The 21965-nt window shown below is 36.5% G+C and overlaps 1 protein-coding gene across 20 annotated transcripts in view; it reads right to left on the reverse strand.

Moving 5' to 3' along the window:
- Positions 1-21965, reverse strand: part of STS (steroid sulfatase) — a 114596-nt gene that overhangs the window by 33562 nt on the left and 59069 nt on the right. For 19 of the 20 annotated variants that reach the window (XR_007888384.1, XR_007888385.1, XM_051608202.1 and 16 more), the window contains 3 exons: positions 17862-17999; positions 7506-7665; positions 4864-4985 (listed from right to left, as the gene is read on the reverse strand). Coding sequence is in view for 18 of the 20 variants with exons in the window: in XM_051608202.1 (XP_051464162.1) it covers positions 4864-4985; positions 7506-7665; positions 17862-17999 (420 nt within the window). In the remaining 2 variants the exon portion in view is untranslated. The remainder of the gene's footprint in view (positions 1-4863; positions 4986-7505; positions 7666-17861; positions 18000-21965) is intronic. The other variant, XM_051608197.1, reaches the window with a different exon arrangement.

Consider the following 21965-nt stretch of genomic DNA (forward strand, 5'->3'; position numbering starts at 1 on the left):
GCTTTGTTTTAAAAGCAAATGTGTAGTGATTAAATAAGCTTAAATTATTTCATCTTACTAGTCAGAAATAGAAGTTTGGGGATTTTTATTTTTTTCATAGGTGTTTCCTTCATGTGTTGGTATTAATATGGTACACCAGCCAGGCTGAGAATAAGCATTGATAATGGAAAATCACAGTACTTCACCAACTGTTTTAGCATGGTTTAATCTCTGAATTTTTAACAGATTAATTAAGTCACATGTATTTATAAGTTTTCAAAATAACAGGAAGTCACCCTCCAAGGACTAGGACTGTATGTCATGGCTGTTTCCAAGGCACTGACAACAAGCATCATCATTCATGAGTCTGTGAGAGTGAGACATGAAACATGAGCAAATAAAACTGCCTGATATTTTGTTCCTTTTTTAACTCAGGATGTGAAGATCAATGTGCATTATTTTTTAGTATCAGGCAAAATGTAAACGAACCAAAGAGTGATGACACTTTGAAGCATTGGTTAGAGCATTACATAGCACACAGCCTCTAAATGCTCCTTCAAAGGGCTGATGAAGGGGAAAGTATATTGTGAATGCAGTAACTGACCTAACTAATATGTCTTAATGAAGATGTGTATTGATTTGGTTATGAGGAATACTTAGCTTCTAAATATATACATGTAAAATGGTAATTGTTCTTTCTGAAGTTTCTGACCTTCCCTGATGTGAGAAACATAATTCCTTAAGTCAGACTTCAGAAACCTGCAAGCAAGGGAAAAGTGTTCAGGTATTATACATTTCAAATACACTAAATTTACCTGGTTTATGTACCTAGCCTAAGAGTGAAAAATTAACTTTTTATTTTTTTAAAGTCTGAGGCCCAGTGGAAATTTTACAATGGCAGAGATAGCTACTAAGGGAACTATGGAGCAGTAGAGGCAAGAAGGTACCAAATGACTAAGCAGAACTTTTTCTTCCCTCTCACTTCCTGATACATGTATTTTTCTTTAGGACCAAAGTTAATCCTACACTTGGAGTATCTAGGAGAAAAAGTGGTATATGCTAGCTGAAACTGACATACAAATCAGACTTCCCAGAAAATAAAAAAAAAGTAATAAATTTGAGAATATATGCATTATGCAATATATTTACCTGTTATTTAGAATGGATTGTACTTTAGTAAATAAATAAATAAATAAATAACATTCTCCTTAGCGGTTAGAAGCTTTTTGCTCTATGAATTTCTAGTTGCTGCTGCTTTGTTCATCAAATACTGCATCTTTAAATTAATAGAAACTGTGAAATTGTGAAGGGATCAGCAATCTATAATGTTTTCTCAGACTAGATGGACAATTGAGTCCTTCTAACAAGGGCCCATCATCAGAGCAGAGCAGAAGATGCTGAACATGACTGGGGTTATTAATTTCACACTATCACAGTTTCTTCCACTAGGCCTCAATGCTGGACTGCATTTGGCCCAAACATACAGGCATGATCTGCAAATAGAGTGTCTTTAGACAATTCCAATGTTAACTATCTGACGAACACAGTTCAAGAACACCACAAGTCTTTCCTGGTCTAAAAGTTCATTTACTCACACAGAAATAAACAACTGCTCCTTGATGATTTTTTTTTTTTCAAGAATTTCCTGATTTTTCTTGGGTAAGGAATTTCACCTCTTCAAGACTATCCTTAAGAATGTGAAGTATCTGCTTCTGGTGGTCCTCTGTGAATTCAGTGCTATTCACCTGACTGCAGTCATTGACAAGGTGCAACTAGAAGATGAAGGATCTTACAGTCATTTCTGGACACTGAAAAATGTGTGGGCTCATGGAGGCCTGGAGGAATGTGGTACTTATTTAGGCTATAAAATGTGTTAGATAGGGAATACAAGTAGAGTTAAGAATGGTGATCAGTTTATGTCCAAACCCTGAAGACTTACAGCCTTGTAATTGGTAATAGTAGCATGATGAGGTAAAACCAAAGTTGCACAATTTTTCAGCTTTCAAACCTGTCTTTAACTAACATGGACTCCTTTATTTTCTTGGATGTATTCCTAAGTATAAGGAAGGAACTGTTGCTATAGGATACTCCTAATTTAGTTATATGCTGCAAGGCAAAAGCTCTGCAACATTTTGAAATAAATATTTGAAAGAATTGCTTCTCCAGAAAACAAACAAACAAACAAAACAAAAAAAACCCCAAAAAAACTAGACAACCCCCCCCAAAAAAAACCCACACAACACAAAAAACCCAAAACAACAAGCATTCCATTGTATTTCTGCTTTAACATCAATTAACAGTAGCAGAAATAGGGACAAAGGATGGACTCTGAGACTAGCTGTAAAGAGTAAGCTGTAGTGGGAGGCCAGAAGGCAATAATACTGGAACCAGTAAAAGAATACACTTTGAACTTATAAATTGCTTCATACAGAGCTGCTGAAATATCAGAAGAAAATCAACCATATTCATTTTTCCATGAGAACCCACAGCAACACGAATAGCATCAGGTGTGTACAGCTGTAATGCCAGTATGTTTATCCTTACACAACAATAACACATGGGAGAGACATAAACAGAGGCAAACCTTTATCTGAGTGCAAAAAAGATATTTACAAATATGATTGCATTGTCTACATGGAAAAAGCATTTTTTAAGATCTGAGACTGGACAAGTAAGAAAGAAGTTGTTGAGCACTCTCAGGGAACTGGTATAAAAGAGAGTAGACAGGAATATCCAGCTATTGCCTACTCTCACACTATAATGTAGACTGACATAGTACATGAAAAACCCTTCCACACAAAAATCGTAACACTTTTATGAAAATTGTATTGTCGTGTTCTGAGTGGTCCTTCACTTTTTGATCACCTTGGAGAAAAGATGAAGGAAGAAACACAATCTATATTGGTGCACCTTAATTAAACACAATAGACTAGATCCTCATAATTGCTTCCCTTCATTTCCCATTAAACTCCCCTTCAGTGAATAAGAAAGCTGAATATTTCCTCAGACATGACATACTTCATCTTGCAAATACATATGTTTGAGAAAAACAGCTTCTCTGCTTGCCTGGAGTTCTGCTTACATATGTCCTCATGACGCAGAATAATTTCATCCAATCTCAGATAGAAAATGGTATTAGATAACCACATCTTTCCAGTGATTGGTTCTCCCTTATGATTATTTATCAAATGCAAGTTTTATAGGAAAAGTAGCAGCATATATATGTTATACTTGTATAAATATACTTGTATATATTATGTTATATGTAATATTAACCCTTTTCCTAGTTTAAAGTCTAAGACAGGTAGAGTCAGCACACAGATGTCCAAGAAGACAGTTTCCAATTCCTTTTAAGTTTGCAGAGTAACTATTAAGCAAGTCCTTCCCAAGGTACTTACACCAAAAAATGCTACAACAAAGCTTGTCTTGGACCATAATTTTGAAGCTGTAACACAAGTTGTCACTTTGAGTGTCAACTGAGTTGACACAAATTCATGTTTGTCTTCATTCAGCACAGAGTTTACTACAGAAAGGGAAATGGGCTTTGGTTAATGTGGAAGTTGCTATCACAAACAGTGAGCTAAAAAGGAGCAAATCCATGGGAAAGGTTTTTTCCCTTGGCCTTCAAAGTGGAGTTAACAGTGTTCAGAAAAAGCATGGAAAGAGACTCTATAATATTGCATTAATTTATTGGATATTTATGATTTTGAGTCAGTGATTCTCCTATACTTTGCTATGCCAATAATAAAAATGGCCAGGCTGACAACATTCCTGTGCTGTTATTCTGTCATCCTGTTACCCGTACATTTTTAGAAAGATGAAACAGTAAAGCTTGACTACTTCATTTTTTAACATGGACTCCATGTACCAGTACAAGTTAGGGGCTGACTTGCTGTAAAGCAGACCTGGGGAAAGAGACCTGGAAGTCATGGTGGACAACAGGCTAACCATGAGCCAACAATGTGCCCTCACAGCTGAGAGAGCTAGTACCATCTTGGGGTGCACTAAGAAGGGCGTGGCCAGCAGGCTGAAGGAGGTTATTCTCCCCCTCTACTCTGCCCTGGTGAGGCCTCATCTGGAGTAATATGTGCAGTTCTGGGGTCCCCGGCTCAAGGACAAGGAATGACTGGAGAGAGTCCAGCAGAGGGCCACTAAGATGATTAAGGGACTGGAGCATCTATCATACAAGGAAAGGCTGAGAGAGCTGCGTGTGTTCAGCTTAGAGAAAAGGAGGCTGAGGGGGGATCTCATCAATGCTTATATATATCTAAAGGGTAGGCGTCAGGAGGATAGGACCAGACTCTTCTCAGTGGTATCCAGTGACAGAACAAGGGGCAATAGTCACAAAGTGGTAAGCAGGAGATTCGACCTGAGTATGAGAAAATACTTCTTTACTCTGAGGGTCTAACAGAGCACTGGAACAGGCTGCCCAGAGAGGTTGTAGAGTCTCCATCTCTGGAGACGTTCAAAACCTGCCTGAATGTGTTTCTGTGTAATCTGTTCTAGGGGATCCTGCTCAAGCAGGGGGGTTGGACCAGATAAGCTCCAGAGATCCCTTCCAATCCCTACCATTCTAGGATTCTGTGATTCTGTGAGTCTCAAACAAGTTTAAAAAAAAATTAAAAAAAATAGTATCAGATACTATAGAGCTCAGCATTGTATCAGCATGTAAAATAGCATGTAACATGAGGAGCAACAAACTTATGTCAAGCAGTGAAATGGTGAATAGGTGCATTCTAGCAAAAAGAACTGTGAAAAAGAAGGAAAATAGATATTTGAAACAATTTATTTGGTACTATAGCCCAAGCCTTTCTCCTGATTCTTCTCAAGATGCAATAGAAATTAAATTAAATATTTAAAATGTCTACAGGAAAGTTTACTCACTGTTTTCTGCGTGCCAGCGCACTGCATTTAAATATGCATTACAGTAATGGAAGAGAAATTCGTGTTTGGATCGGGTAACTTTTCCTTGAAGTAAGGGCATCAGATCATGTCCATCAATAATTCTGAGTAAGAAAGCATTTCAAAATCAGAAGAATAGCCCAAACATTACTAAGAAGATACTATAACCCTTGATTTCCACTACTTAAAAAAAATAAATAATCTGAATGAGCACAACCAGTTGGTCAATTTGGAGGAAAACCTGCAGGTGCTCTTCTCCTTTGATTTTTACACTATTTAAAGAAACATTTTACAATTTGCCACTAGGAACAGTTGTTTCCTCAACCCATATTTCTCTTTATTCTTTTCTTTCCGGAGAACTTGACCAGATAGATGTGAATAAATTGCTACAACACAGTTCTCCCGGTATACCCACTCAAGCTGTTTGGGAGTAGTCTGGCCAAAGTAACCCTAAAACAAGATACATTTATTTGCTCTGCTGTGTTAATATCCCTGGAAGCGATGGAAAGAACTCTGTCCAGCAATTTATGTATGCCAGAATTTAAGTAAGAACTAGCCATTTCAAAGTTGAAAATGAACTATGTTTAAATATGTGTTTATCAGCTACACATGCACACACACAGATGTATGTATATAAATTCTCTAAGTGCTGCTGGACAATTTTGATCATGCTTTAAAGGATTTGGTCCATTTACATCAAAAAGCAGTTATAAAATAAGCAAGGCTTTTAAATATTTCCATAAATTAAGCCTTCGAGTTGCTGGAATCAGCTGATGGGGGAATTGGTGTGAGTTACAAATTTTACAAGAAATTTTACAGGAAATTACTTTTTACTGATATACAGATCAGCAGGTAATTATTTTTTAAGCATTTTGAGCAATATCTCATAAAAACTTTTTTGGAACTTTTAAGATATTTATTTTAATTTTCATTACCATGTAAAGTTCTTTTCATATTGGTGTAATTACTATGAAACAGGAACTAAATTCACATTTTTAAGCCCTGAGCTATATATGACTAGGAAATTCTTGGCAGCAATTGTATGCAATAGCACCATTCTGCTTAGGTCTCTTCTCAAAGGATGGCAGGAGAACAACCTGGAATTCCTAAATCTATGTGATCCAGTAACTCTGCTATCCCTTCCTGTGGGGGTGTGTTGAATTAGTGTCTTTCCCACTTCAATCTGTAATGTTTTCCTGCCTGAGTAATGCACTCTTTTCTCACCCTTGCTCACTATCAAGGACCAGGACAGATGCACATCTGTTGTATACTTTCTGTTCAACAGCCTGAAGATGGGGAAAAGGCTGTCTTCAGTAATGTCTCTAGTGCTCTTGCATTCTCACAACTGCTGGTTTCAGGTGGATATATGAAACTTTTCTTTCTGATGACGTATTTTTCTTCTTTAACTAGGAGCACCTGCTTTCCTTTTTAACCTGCTCCCTCCCAATAACTGAATCATAACTGTAGTTATTATTTCTTTTATTCCTCTACTCAGTGGAGTGATAGGAACTGAGCTGCTGGATCAAAAATGCTTCAAGGTAGTCCACGAGCTCCTATAAAGCAGTGATTATGGCATCTAGTCGACAAAGAAGAACCAGAGTGAAGCAACTTGCAAGTGGAAGTTACACAAGTATATTGGGATTTCTATCAAAGAGTTCAAAATGAAACATCAGTGCTTAGTCTTCACTCAAGCAATATGAAAACCGAGTGGATAAGATCTGCCCACATTAAGAACAATCTGAACTGTTTAGATTTGACAGAGTTACTGCTTGTAGGGTATCAAAACCAGCCTAATTTTTCATGTTGTACACATGTCCTGCCCTGACCTTTTGTTCAAGCACTCCATGAATCATTATTAGCAGAGTGCCTCTGCTCACCACTGGTATTCCCCACATAAATTCTGGATGCTTGGTGCTCAAAAGCTGCTTGTGTATGGTAGATGTGTTCAAAGCATGTGCTTATTAGCAGGTGTGTCCACTTAGTGGCTTTAGTTGGCAAAAGAGTTTAGGCAGAGGCAACATTTTGCTGAGACCGGGTATCCCCTGACAAGGCAAAGCACAGGGATGTAGGACTGTCAAAGCATCTTATGAGTTTTAGAAGTCCAGTGGATTTTCTTTTTTACTTACCAGGCTGAAAACTCTGTAAGAGATTATTTTCACTAACTTGGTAGAGAAAAAAAAACTGTGAGAAAAGCTCAGCTGGCATTTGATGTGTTGCTATAGCAAACAGGCCAAGGTTGAGCTTGTGAAGTTTAAAATAATTTAAAGTTTCTGTTTCTTTTTCTATCATATTCACTCATGCAGAACAGAGCCTTTTTTGATACATACATTTTGTGCATTTAGTAAATTATTCTAAGCCTAATTTGACAATATGTAGCATTATCTTCTTGTTTCTTGGTGCTTGTTTTGCAAGTTAAGCTATATTTACATGTTTCTGTAAAATATATCAGTATGCCAATATGAAAGGAGACAACATACTAATGTAAGTAATGACCAAAACCTACTTTTAAAATCTATGTTTTTTCTTTTCCTTCTCAGCTACCTTAATAGATACCACCAGAATGTAAAAAAAAAAAAAAAATAATTAATGACACTATCGAAAACAGAGATAACTAAAGAGCATACCGGTCAGTGGGTAACTGTGCCTTGGCAAGGTTGACGATGGTAGGAAATATGTCCATGTTACTTGTCGGCTCATTGATATAGACACCAGCCTGTATCACCCCAGGCCAACGGAGAAGCCCTGGCACACGAATACCTCCTTCCCAGTTTGTTGATTTACCACCTGAAAAATGAAAGTTTTGTTTGCTAAGAAACCAGTTTCTTCTTAGAAGAATGCCTCCCCCCCCCCCAAATTCAGTTTTCAAATACTAAAAATTTTGTTTAGCTCAAATGTTTTTATTAAATGTATTTATCTTATTTTTTATTTGCTAGGTTTAGATTTTCCATGTACAAAGAGTACCTTAGTCACCGTAAATCTACTAATATGTATTAGAGCTTATAAAATGTATGTAGTTTACAAACAAAATACTACTATGAGCCTATTTTTCCTATATCACCCTTTTTCAAGTAAAAACACCAACAAAATAAACAAATATTACAAAAATGTATTTCAATAATTCTGCCTCCTCAGCCTCTTAGACCTTCAAAACACCACATATCCAGGCCCTGCCACACATGCTGTCTACCTTGCTGACTCCTCAATGATCCTTTCTATTTCAGCATTGGGAGGTCAGAATCCACCTGTTTTTCTACGTTTTTCACTGTTCATAAAGGTGAATGGCCATTTCAAGAGACAAAACTGTATTTGCATAGATCCTTACTCATTATATACATGTATACAGTCTTGTGGCTGAAAGATAGCTCATTGTTTTATTCCTATATCAGATTTTTTACCTACATTTTATGGGCTTTATAAGAATTCATAATACTGAAAACTCAGGGACACATAATTATCTATTGTGATATAAGAAAACTTAAGACTTTTTAACATCCAACATTATGTCAAGCAAGAATCTTTGCCTAAGATACTTTTGGAATCAGTGCCAAATCTGGATCTCAACAAGATTATCTGCCTTTTACAGCAGTCTTAAAGTTTTACTTCTCACTACATCAAATGCGATTCTGTTCTCATCATAAAGCATGTGGCTCCCTACCCTAAAACTCAGGAATGAGACACATGGATTATTTTTTGCTTACATTCTTGTAAAAAATACTATTTTCAAAATAAAAATCTAAAGAAAATGTAGATGTATGTTTACCAAGATGTTATTTGGTGAGGATTAAAACACCTGTTGCCTAGCAGAAGTGTTCACACAGTGGTTTGCTGCTCAGTTCTTAATGTGGTTAGGTTGAGACCACTGTAGATGTCAATAGACTGTGTGACTCTTGTAGAAAAGGGAAATCTATCCATGTGCAGCAGTCATTAGGATTTTAAGTTTGGTGAGGACTATGTGTTGCCTAGCAGGAAAGCATGAAGATTAATACAATGACTTAGTTATGATTCACAGAAAATCCTGTTGAGCAGGAATAGTTGAATAAAAATGCACGGGCTGTTTCGGGAACAGCCACCTCCCCTGGTGCCAGGGTCTTCCACAGCTTCATAATCTGAGTCCACTGGCAGCAAATCCGAGTCCACTGGCCAAGTTCACCCCTCCTGGCGCCTTCAGGGAATGTTCCACCACGTTCCTCCATGATTGCAGGGGGACAGCTGCCATCTTGCAAGGAAACTTCTGCTTGGGCACCTTTATCTCCTTCTTCCTCATAAACCACCAGGATCTTCACCCCAACACTGCCTTTTTCCTCTCCAGCACAGTTCTTCTTTCTTAACTGCTCGCTGGGCTCAGGTGTTATCTCACTTCTTTCATCTGGTAATCTCAGACCCACATCTGTTGTTCCTCTAATGGCTCCTTGGCTGGGTTTGGAGCAGGGGAGGTTCTTAGCTTCTTACTGGAGCCACCCCTGAGGCCCTTCCCTCACTACCAAAAATCCTGCCAAACCAAACCAGCACATACAGATACACTCAAATTAAGGTATTTTTCAGGGAACAGTTACACTGGGGACATGATTTAGTTCGTGAGCTGGATGCTAGTTCAGTGTACACAGCACAGCAGCTTGTTGGCTGGACAGTACGGACAGACAGAAAACTAAGAATGTATCTATACCATAGGTAGATTTAAGTGAGAAGTTCTCTTTATTTCTGTATACCTGTCTGAACCTACTAACAGTGCTAGATAGTCTGGATTGTTTAAATAAATTCTCACTTTACTGTTGCCTCCTGCGTAATCTGAAGGCAGAGGAATTTCAAGGTAAGTGGTGAATCCCATACCCATACATGTTGTAATATTAAAACCTAGATATTGGATCAGTTTTGCAGATCCTAGGTACATGTACAATTTTCTTAAATCATTACAGAACAGGACAGAAAACTTGCACATTACCCACGGAAAAAGGCAGGATTCAGTAAATTCTGCCTCCCTGCTGTGAGGTGCAAAAAGAAAATGGACTCCACAGCAGGACTGTCTCCTCACTTAGCCTATGAAGACGTGACTGCTGTTTTCCTTTCAAAAGACTAATTGGACAATAATTCTTTGATATGTCTGGAGGCTAGGAATAGCAGGGAACCAGGGCAGGAATTACAGGTCATTGTGGAAGACTGTCTTCTATTATCTATGCCTATGTGGTGTTCATCTTTATTAGAACTATGTTTAGTGACATCACTAGAGTTGCTTACTGCCATTATGTGATTACAAATCCCTTGATATACATTGCCTTTAAAACTCTAGCTGTTAAATATTGTTCATGCTATCTGCATTCTTTTTTCCTTAAAAATTAAATCAGTTTCACAAGTTTAACATGATAGAAACATGAAGGAAACATCCAAATGGCTAAAATTAGAAGGAAAACAAAAAAATCCCCAGAAGTTAATTATTTTTTTTTTAATCTATTGATATTTCAAGATCTGACTCAATAATTTTATATTTTGCTTGGACTTGACAACACTGAAACAGAAAAGGCAGCAACTTAGTAGTCTGCATGCCTGGAAAAACTCCAGGCAGCCTAGATATATATTATTTTAGTTCTCTTAAATTATTCTAAAAATGTTTTTAAAACAGCATAAAACACCCCAAGCTGTATATTCATGCTTAACTATCTACACTTTCTCAGTAGTTGCACCCTTCAGTGTAATATTGAACAATAGCCTACATAAGCCTTTCTTGAAAAATCTGCGGGAGCAGGCTAAGTACAGACATAACTCTCTGCAGTCATCCACAACATGGTGCCAGATTCCCATTTTAACTTCATTTCTCATCTTAGCTAAAAGAATATCTCTTTTTTTTCCTCCCTCTGGTTTAAATTGACTGCTATTACCTAACTTTGGGAATAGAGCTTTTACAAAGGATTATATATATATATATATATATATATATATAAAAAGGGGTACTCTGCGGTATATCATTATTAATATTTTGAATGATGAATAATGAAAACTGTTTAAAATAACTTTCTTAGATCACTTGGGTTATAAACCATACTATCCTTTCCCTCCTTCTTATATATTTGAAAAACAAACCTTAACCAAATTTATTATCTTGAATGATAGAAGAATACATGGAAATAAATTCTTCTGTAGTGGACTTTGTGTTGCAGATATCATCAATAAAAACTAGTTGCTATTGCTTACCTTATAAAATGATTTTAAATTATTTTAAATAGCAAACTCACTCTTTATTTTACTGATTTGTAATGCTTCATGTACTGCTTTTGATAATTTTCAACCTGAGCTGTTTCTCTACAGGTGAATATAATAGACATAGCTCATTTGGACATCTTCACATCTGATTTTTCTTCCAATAAAATGAAACAGTCTCTCAGGATATTTTCTGTTTCAGTCCAAATTACAAAATGAGTTGATGATTTAAAAATCTGGACCACTTCAGAGAGAATATAAAAATACAGTACATTTGAAAAAAGGTCAAGTCCTGCTCTCACTAAACTCCAAAGTGAAACTCCAACAAATACCACTAGGCATGTAATAGCATAGTACCTGAAGCCAAAGTAATGCCCAGCTTGATTTCTCTGTGGCTTGATATAGGGAAAAGTTTACTAATAGCTTCAAGAAACACTGCTGAAGGAACTCATTATTGCAATATATGAAGTTGTATATGTATATATTTCAATAGAATATTGGATAATTGATTACTACAGTCCTTGTTTAGCTCTCCCAGATGCGTAGTAGATATAAAAAATCAGGGTCTAAGTCCTTAAGAAATGGTCATAATTATTTTTCATCAATACTAACAAAGTAACTATGAATATACCTATTTCTAAATCACTTTAAATTAATGTTGTTCAAATGAATTGATACTATCTGTGCTTAACTCCATTTCCATTAGCAGCAGAACTCGCGACCCATTCTAGCAGCATGACAGTAGCCAAGTGCCTGTATGGGGTGTGCTAAATGCTTCAAAATACAAAGAAAGACAATGTTTCTATTGTGCAGGTCCAAGGTACAGGCAAAATATATTTAGCTACATATACAAAAGAAGCTGACAGTAAGAGTTTTAAGAGATGCAAGGAGACTCCATAGAAAATCCCATATGTTATACTGAGATAGATGCCCACAAGTGATAATGAAGGGGGACTTCCACTGTCTGCATCTGTAAGAAATAGGATTACGAGAAAAAGTATGAAGAAAAGTTTCTGATGCCTTCACTTCTCACGGTTATAAAGTATGAAACAGGAGAGACATATTTTATAACACACTGAATTCTAATTCAAGAGACAAGTCACCAAGCAACTAAAAAAATATTACCACAAAATATTTAGATTCAATATCTCAGAGTACCAGAGAAGAATATAATGGCATCATCTTAAACTGCTTGTTATTATTGGTGAAGGTCGCATCTGGAATACTGTGTCCTGTTCAGGGCCCCTCAGTACAAGAAGGACAGGCAAGTGCTTGAAATAGTCCAGTGCAGAGACACAAAGATGATTAAGGGAGTGGAACATCTCCCTTATGAGGAAAGACTGAGGAAGCTGGGTCTCTTTAGCTTGGAGAAGAGGAGACTTAGGGGCGACCTCATTCATGTTTATAAATATGTAAAGGATGACTGTCAGGAGGACGGAGCCAGGTTCTTCTCAGTGATGTCCAATTATGAGACAAAGGGCAACGAGTGCAAGCTGGAGCATAGGAGGTTCCACATAAACATAAAGAAAATCTTTTTCTGCAACATTAATCGTGGGTTAAGAGACAAAAAGTTGTCCTGAATCCAAACCTGATTAAGAGACAGGAGCCAAAGAGATAAAACAACAGCCTTTGACATTTTGCAAATAAGTCATTAATAAGCTACCTCAATACTATTCTGTATTAAGTACCTTGTTATTTTAGTATATATACTTCAATTTTGAAAGCAAAGTGAGTTGAGGAATTGAAAATTTGATGTATGACAAGAAATATCATAGGTTGGTCTAACCCAGGAGAAATGATAATGGACCTCATCCCAAGCTGGATGAACAGGAAACGATGCAAGTTCCAACTCCTTAAAAATATTTGCAGTATAATGAACATTAGAGAAAAAATAACGGAATTAGTTCCTATCATCTTTGTTATTCATACCATAACCTTCACTGCCTACTTAAAGAAAAGGATCTATACAAAGACTAGAGCTTAATGCACATGTGTAATCAGTGATATATAAAGGCAATATGATTCTATAGGATGAAATGGTTAATATAAAAAAGTAAGTATATAAACGTACTTCATGGCAAAATCCAAAATGCAATACTTTTAAAGTAATTTTAAAATAATACATTGCACAATTAGAAGTAGTTCATGGAAGAAAAAAAAAAACCAACAAAAAAACAAAACACAAAAACCACAACATAAGGAAAAGGAAAAAGTCATCAGTTAAGACTGATGGGAGACACAGACGAGACATTTATTTTCTGATTAAGGCATTAAAAAGAAAGAGGCACAATAAAAGTATATATAACAAAGGAAAGCTGGGGAAGGCATAAGTTTTCCCTTCTTCATCCTGTATCAATGAGGAAACTATTAAACTTTGAGATGTTCCATGAAATTTGCAAATGACCCACTCCAAAATAGTAAAAGAAAACATCGTGTTCTCTATACTTTGGATTTCACTGCCAAAGGACTTAGGCTATGCTAAGAATTTAGAAAGACTCAAAGTAGAATTTCATCTTTATATGATAATATTTTATATAACTAATGCTAAAACTCTTTGTAGAATCTAAATCATCAGGAGTCATATGGTAATCCAAGTTTACATGACCTAGGACTAGGAGGAGATCTTCTTAGGGACCATTTTATTCACCACACAGCCCCTGCATCTTCCTTTAAGGCTTCTGATCCTGATAACAGTCAGAAAAAAGTCACTGGAAAGAGAGGCCATGATCGGGATTCATCAATTTGAGTTCACTCCCATCCAATTTGTGCAATCTGCAAATTTACTGAAGGTGCACTCGGTCCTCTCATAAATGTATTAAAGAGAACCAGCCCCAGCACTGAGCCCTGGGGAACACCCTCGTGACCGGCTGCCAGCTGGATTGAAATCCATTCAACACAACTCTCTGGGCTCGGCCAGCCAGCCAGTGTTTTATCCAGTGAAGAGTATGCCTACTCAAGTCATGAGCAGCCAGTTTCTCCAAGGGAATGCTGTGGGAAACTGTGTGAAAGGCTTTACTAAAGTCTAGGTAGACAATCTCTATGGCCTTTCCCTCATTCACTAAGCAGGTCACCTTGGCATAAACACTAAACAGGTCACCTTGCTGTAAAAGGAGATCAGGTTAGTGTGTAGTATTGCTATATCATGTCTTCTAAAGAAGGATACTGAAGAGATAAACCAGACTGTGTATGACAACAACTAGTTAAAGACTGAATTAGCTCTGGTCTATAATTTGAAGGACTATTCAAATTTGCAGTGATTGTTCCACAGTCAGAACCCAGTGTAATAAAATCTTCAAATAGCAATTTCCCTTTTTTTTTTTTTTTTTTTTTTTTTTTCATTCAGTCCTGCCGTGCCAGCCTAACTCTTCAAACTCCTCTCAGATTTTATTATTGGTGCTCATTTGGCTGGCTATCAAGACAAATTAGTGAGTTCAAATTATGAAGATCTGTTGAGAGCTTTTGATTTTAGAGCAGAACCAATTATTGCTAAGCGTACTGCTCCAGCTCTGACAAGAGGGTTAAGCGGCTTGATTCATATTCACATTCATACACTGCTCATTTCCAAAAGGTAAGTAGCTGAGATTGTCTAGCAGACACAGGGAGAAAGGACATGCACATCTCTCAGTTTTGTAAACTACTGATCAGATGAAGCAAATTCCCAGTGCATGCAAATATGAGCACAAGCAACATAAAAATTGTCCATTTGCTTTGTGAGGCACATTGCTGCATCAGTGCCCGAGACTTAAGGATTCACAGGCCTGCTTTTCATTAAATCTGCTGGGGATGTACAAACCTCTAAGACATCTCATTGCATATGACCGTTAACATGAATACATTTTTATGCATGAAAATTGCTAATTTATGCAATTAACTGATCACTTCCACTTCTGCCCCTTTGAAAATTATGCATAAACATACCTGTTAAATTGAGGAGTTATATGGAGATGAAGAGAATGGAACATAAAACAGATTTCATTGTATTTTGATATGGCAGATGTATAGTCAACTGATTGCGGAGATCTTCAATTTTCTTCTTATTTTACTAAGAATATCTCTTGCACAATAATAATTTTATTTCTTATGTAGTGATTACTTTCTTTCCCATAGTATATTACACCATTTGGCAGCATAGCAAAGGTGGTAACTGTAAACCACAGAATTCATTTTAAAAATAAAAAGCCCCATCTCTCCCCAGTAAACCTATCAATCAGATTTTTTATTCATTCAGATAAGATCTATTTCAAATTGTTCTCTCTTCTCTAAGCATGAATACAAAACTTTGCAAGGCTTGATAAAAAAAAACTCCATTCAGTCAAAGTTTTCCAGGAAGGCAAATTCCCCAGTGTATTTTTTTTTCCCCTCCTTGTAATTTATCCTGTATTTTATTTCTAGCATTGCAGAAAGCAAATATTTTCTAGAGCTTCTAAAACACCCCAAGCTGTGCCTGCAGCTACAGATATGTAACCATATGGTTTCTTAATTAGTTAAATCACTGTGTGAGGCCTAAGTGCCAATGTTCAAGACGATACATATCACTCCAGTGTTAACCCATGGGAACTCATCTGATAGTTTGTAACCTCGTGACTTTGGCATTGCTTGGTTTTGCCTATGCAGTCTTTCTTTCATAGCTCTCTTAAAATATGAGGGTCATTTCTCAGAATGATACCTACTGACTATAAAAACTACGGACTTTTCTCACTTGAAAACATCACTGCATTGTTACTGTTTTGTGAAGATCTGTGTATGTCTGCCTTTTTGCAGTTTTGCAGATGACACAAAACTGGGAGAGGTGGCTAATCCACTGATGGTTGTGCTACCTTCCAGAGGGACCTCAACAGGCTGGGGAAGGGGCCCAAAGGAACATCCTGAAGTTCAGCAAAGGGTAACAACAAGTCCTGTATCTATAGAAGAATAACCTTGAGCATCAGCACAGGGTAGGGGCTGACTGGTGGAAAGCAGCTCTGCACAGAAGGATCTGGGCGTACTAGTGGGCAACTACCTGAACATGAGCCAGCAATGTGTCCTTGTGGTGAGGAGGGCCAGCAGACTCCTGGGCTTCATTAGGAAAAACATTTCCAGCAAGTTGAGAGAGGTGATCCTTATCCTCTGCTCAGCACTGGTGGGACACACCTGGAGCACTATGTCCAAGTCTAGAGCTCCTCAGTACAAGAGAGACATGGATGTAGTGGAGTGAGTTCAAAGGATGGCCATGAAAATGACTAAGTGGTTGCAGCAATTGACATATGAGGAGAGGCTGAGAGAGCTGGGACTGTTCAGCCTGAAGAGGAAAAGGCTCAGTGAGATCTTATCTGTTTTTTGTTGTGTTTTTTTTTTTTTATGGTGAGTGTGATTAAACACTGGAACAAGTTGCTTGAAGAGGCTGTGGAGTCTCCATCATCATGATAGGAGATTTTCATAACTTGAATACACACAGCTGTGAGCAACCTGCTCTAGCTCATCCTGCTCTGCACAGGCTAAGACTACAGACCTTGAGAGGTGCCTTCAGGACACAACTACTACATCATTTCTAATTCCACAACACTACTTTTTGAAAAAAAATAAACGATTAAAAAAAAAAAAATCTTACTTAAAGGCAATTTACTTCTTTCTCTCTGCAACAATGAGTTTCAAGTTGAGTAAATGACTATCCAAAATCTGCTCGATTTCTTGTTTCCTGAAATGTGAGAGGAAAAAAATCCAAAGCCACTTTCTAGTGAAAGAATGAAAAGAACTTTATCTCTGGTAAAAGAACAAAAATATTCACTTTTTTTGTATTTCATAAAAAAAAATAATTAAACCAAGCATTACTACCCTATTTCAATAATATTTTTTATTTATAATAAGGCTATTTAAAATATTTCATTTTCCTGATGCTGTGTGTCCAGAGCTTCCACCCTAGAAAACACTGTTTTCTGTACTTTGTCAGATGGAATCCTTTATTTCCTATTAGACACTGTTGTCTGTTATCCAGTGGTGTATTACATTCCTGCTGACTGAAGGGATCACCGTGTCTGGAATATGGGAATAGACAAAATGAGGAAGGCTGTTTGCTAAGCTGGATTTTTTTTTTTCTACATCACCACATTGAAGCAAAATCAGTAACTTGCTATAGTTGTGTGACACCACCATGAGAAAGTATTACAATAAGGTGACTTTAAACACATTTACACCTCCCGAGAATAAACAGATTATGGAGTATTGATCTTCTCAAGACCTGCACTAAAATAATACAACTAGACTCTGTCCTTTAAACAAAAGTCTCTCCATTTCCAAATCAGTCTTCAATTCAGTAAGTCTGTTGAATTATTTTCAAAAGTCTCTTTTCCAACTCAAACTTTTCTACTTGAAATCTTGTCCTCTCACTGTTGAGGAACTTACCCATCCCAAGCTCAATCCAGCTCCTTTTTGTTTTTCAACCTAACTTTCCTTTTCTACTTTTTGCAAAATTAATACACTTGCTGCTTCTCCCACCTTCTCTTATTTTCTCTGTGTGATACCACTCACTCACATTTAGCTCTCATTCATCATTCCTGATGGCTCATAACCCACCTTTTTTTCCTTTTCTGTTCTGCTATTCAACCATGACAGTAAAGTACTATGAACTGACTCTGGTTCAGCTGCTGTATTTGACAAGTAAAGCCCTTATATTTACCACTTATGTTTGAATTTAGAATGAAAGCCATGAAAAGTTTACCATAAAGGATTCAAGTTTTGTCCTTCTTGGCCATAGTTATAGTTTAGGAGCAAAACGAAGGAGACAAAAATTTTAAAAATCATCAGAAAAAGTTCACCTTTATATATGCCATTGTATCCTCCATGGACTTCTCCAGAACTGGAGATTTCTTCAACATGAGCCCCTTGATCAGATGTGAAGTACACAAGAGTTTTATTACTCAGCTTGTATTTCTCCAACACACCCAGAACCTGTCCTAAAAAAAAAACCAAAAACCAAAACAAAACAAAAAACAGCTTTAATGTCACTGGGTGGCTTTTAATTAGTCTTTCTACATACAAATATTTCTGTTCTTATGTCTTTTTAAAATCACTTTCCATATAAATATTATTATACATAGTAATTGGCACCATGCAGCATACAGTAGGAGACAACTGCACGAGGCTTGTTGCAGTCAGGACCATGGTTCAATTGCTGCAGGGTTTCTTGAAGTATAAAATGAGAAGATTTGTGCACATCAGAGAAAAGGGCTGATCCACAGAGAGCCAGTGACCTTTGGAAGCAGTTTCTCTCAATCAAGAAAACCCCTCAGCGAGAGCTCAGGATATCTGAAAGCGTCTCAGCCTACAGAATAGAGCTAACAGTTTGGGGGTAAAGCTTTGCTGCCTAGCAACCTATAGAGGCAGCATGGCAAAAACCTCAGTGTGAGTGCTAGAATAAGACATTCTAAGAAAATAAATTAGTGCCTCTGGAAGCTTCATAGTTTAATTATCAAACCTATAAGATTTAGACATCAACTAAACTCAAAATGTGCAAGTTAATAAACACAGACACATGCATGTATTTAAAAGAGGAATCCACATGGATATGCTCTGAAACTTCAAGACACTGTGGGCTCAGGTTTCATTTTCATAAAGAGCTCCTCACACTACCTTGGCATTGTGGAGAGCCTTGAAGTGCACATAAATTACATTTAAATCTATTTAGACTGAGTTCTTTAAAAAGAGTTTCTGTATGAATGGGAATGAAGCCTCTCTTTGTAACTGGCTCCAGTGAATTTTATACTGATTAGGAATCTAAAATTATTGGTTCTGGAAACCGACCAAAGTTTAAGAATATACTTCTTCACACCAGAGTGTAAATGAGCTTTAACCTTGTCCTTTAGGTATCTCAGGACATATAAAGATAATTCTGTCTTCACAAGCATTTTATCTTTATTCTTTTTACTTAAATATCCAAGAATGGTCAAATTTGAATGTTTTTTTTTTAATTTGCTCACCTGTCCACTAAGAATTAATTCATCAGTTGATGCCCAATTATTATGTCAAACAAGGTAAGAACTTTGAAATAGTGAGCTTTTTCTAATGGTTTTCAGATCATAATTTCTGTTGCTATGCTCTTTTTCTGGATAAGGAGTGGATACCTTACTTTATTGCTACTATTTCTAGTAGTCTTTTAAGGTTGTAGCATTCTAAAAGTGCCTTGATAAAAAGGTTGACTCTTTTCATTTCTCATCAGCTCAAATTACTGGGTCATGCATCAAGGAGCATTAGCAGTTAAATAAGCAATACCTCTTGATGTTTTTTGGAAGCTAGAATCAAATAAAAAATGTTAGAGGAGAATAATTTGTTTGTGCACATTTTGAAACCTCGTGGGAGTTGAAATTTTCCAACCAAGATGAGGAAAACCTGTTACAAAGGCTGACATTTTAAAGTTTGTGGGTTGAGGGAAAATCACACAGATCCATCTGAGAGACCATTTTCTTGCTGCAGCACATGGACTTAATGCCAGGAAAGAAAGAGGCAATTTCCCATTGGCTTCTAAGATTCTTTGGAGAATGTACTTGCTCAGTAATTACAATATCTCTTGGAAAGGTGGCAATGATGATAAAAAGTGGAGTACATAGATAAATTACGACATTATGTGCAGGTCTTCAGCCACATGACCTCCAAAGTTCCCTTCCAACTTGAATCAACCTATGATTTTATGATTCTATAATAATAATAATAATAACAAATGGGATTGCACAAAAAAAAAAAAAAAAAGTGCAATGATATGCACATATGCTTTTTTTTAACCTATACAGTTTTCCTTGATGGAACTGGATTTTCAGATTCATCCTGTATATAAAACAAAATGAAAATGAAACAAGAATTCTACACCGTACATCACATTAAATGATCTCTGGAGATTAGAGACATGTACTTTCATTCTATAATGGCCATCTTGATTTCCTAATTAATCTGGGAAAAAATGAGAAGCAATGAAAAAAGGCTTGCTATCACAATAATATAAATACAACAGTCATCATTATGGTGACTTTTTTTTTTAAAAAAAAAAAAAAAACAACACAAGTTTGAGCAGCTTGACTAGACTGGAAAAAAATACCAATAACATTCAGACACTAAAACATTACCCATTTCAGCTTCTCTAACACAGGCTAAATGGTAGGTGAACCAGCCTCTCCAATGCTGAATGTAATTTCTGAACATAAAACTCCAACTGTACTCTTCTACATTAAGATACAGTATTTATAAAAATTACTATTAATTTGAAAACAAAGTACAAACATTAAAAAATAATAGCTTGTTTACAAATGAGTTAGTGATTTGGAAAATGGTTCAAAGGTTTAGTCAAGCAAGTATATAAACAAATGCATTTGATTCATAAATTAGCTTACTGTCATTTGAAGTCAATAGAATAGAAATGTTATTTGTATTAATTTGAAATAATTTAGAGTCTTTTTGAAATTATTAATAAAAAGGTCTACAATACAGAATACCTCTGTATAATATAGGCATTAAGACAACATAGTCTCTCCCTTTGTGAGGGAAGTTTTAAAGCAGTTTATCAGATTGAAAGAAACAATAAGATTCAAAAGAAGGGTTAAGGATCTGTCTCAAGACAGTTGATGATAAAGGGAATTTCTGTAAATTTAACATTCTTTTCCCACTCCAGTAGACTTTCACATGCCTTTTTTGAGTGTCAGAATATTACAGTTGGCTTGAGACAATTAGTAGACAATGATTGATCTGGGATCATTGTATCTGCCTAGAAGAAGCCGTTTGGTGTTTGTTTGGAGTTGTGGGGCTTTTTTGTTTTGTTTTTGTTTGTTTGGGTTTTTTTTAAATTATTTTTATTGGCTGTTTCAGAATTCCCTACTGAAACTAACGTTTGTTTCTGAATAGCATCATTAACCAGAGTGACAACTAACCTGTGGTCAGCTGAAGGGGTTCACCTCTGTAAGGGGCAAGCCAGGAGGACTTTGAATACCTGCATAATTTCCTACAAATTAACTCTACATACAGAAGTATCTGGAAGCTCCCAGAGAAGATCCTGATGCCATTCAACTACATAGCCATACAGTGTAAATCTCCTGGGACCCTCTTCCTCCTACATGAGTTAAAGTATTCCACAGTTCATCATCCTTTCAGGCCTCAAAGGTTAAGAGTTTAACTTCATGAAAACTTAATGTTGCAACTTCTGCACACCATCATTCACAAGCTAACAAACATTTTAATCTCTATGTTGATTTTGTGTGATGAAAAACATACCTCACTTTTTAATACGCTGATCTGATTACAAAATCCACTGACTAAAACCTTTGTATAAAAACAAGTTCAGTAACTAAGACCAAGACATCCCTATCTTAATTTTAGTGCTTGTACATTTCAGGTTATAAATATGCAAATGTTTTTGTGGTGCCATCCAGTTTTCCCTTGATAAATATGTAAATGATTGGGGAAGTGGGGAAGTAATTATCACTTTCAGACCTAGTCACTGAGCACAACACTTGAGGTAAAGATGGAAAATAATAAAACCATTGACAGCAACACAAGAAGTGGCTGCACGTATGGTGAACAGTACACAAACTCTGCATGTAACTTGTTTAACATTCAGAGCTAGAGCACAACCACTGGAAAGTGGAAATTCTGGGACGAAGCAGTAGGTTGATGTTACAGTACATTATCCAGCCAGCCAACAGAACACATCCCTCTAAGAAGACAAGTGATTCTACAAAGGGGGAGCATTAGCATATAAGCCTCAAAGGTAAGAGTGAATACCAGTTAGTATAACTGTTTGACTAATACAGACAATAAATGCATAACTAATTACAAAATATGCAACAATTTCTGCCAGAAGAAAGTGGAGTGTAGATTCAGCACAAAGTGTTGAATCAGTCCTACTGTACCACCATTATTCTTAGAGTTATATGGAAACA

This window comes from Apus apus, chromosome 1, assembly GCF_020740795.1.
Source record: "Apus apus isolate bApuApu2 chromosome 1, bApuApu2.pri.cur, whole genome shotgun sequence".
Classification (NCBI taxonomy): Eukaryota; Metazoa; Chordata; class Aves; order Apodiformes; family Apodidae; genus Apus; species Apus apus.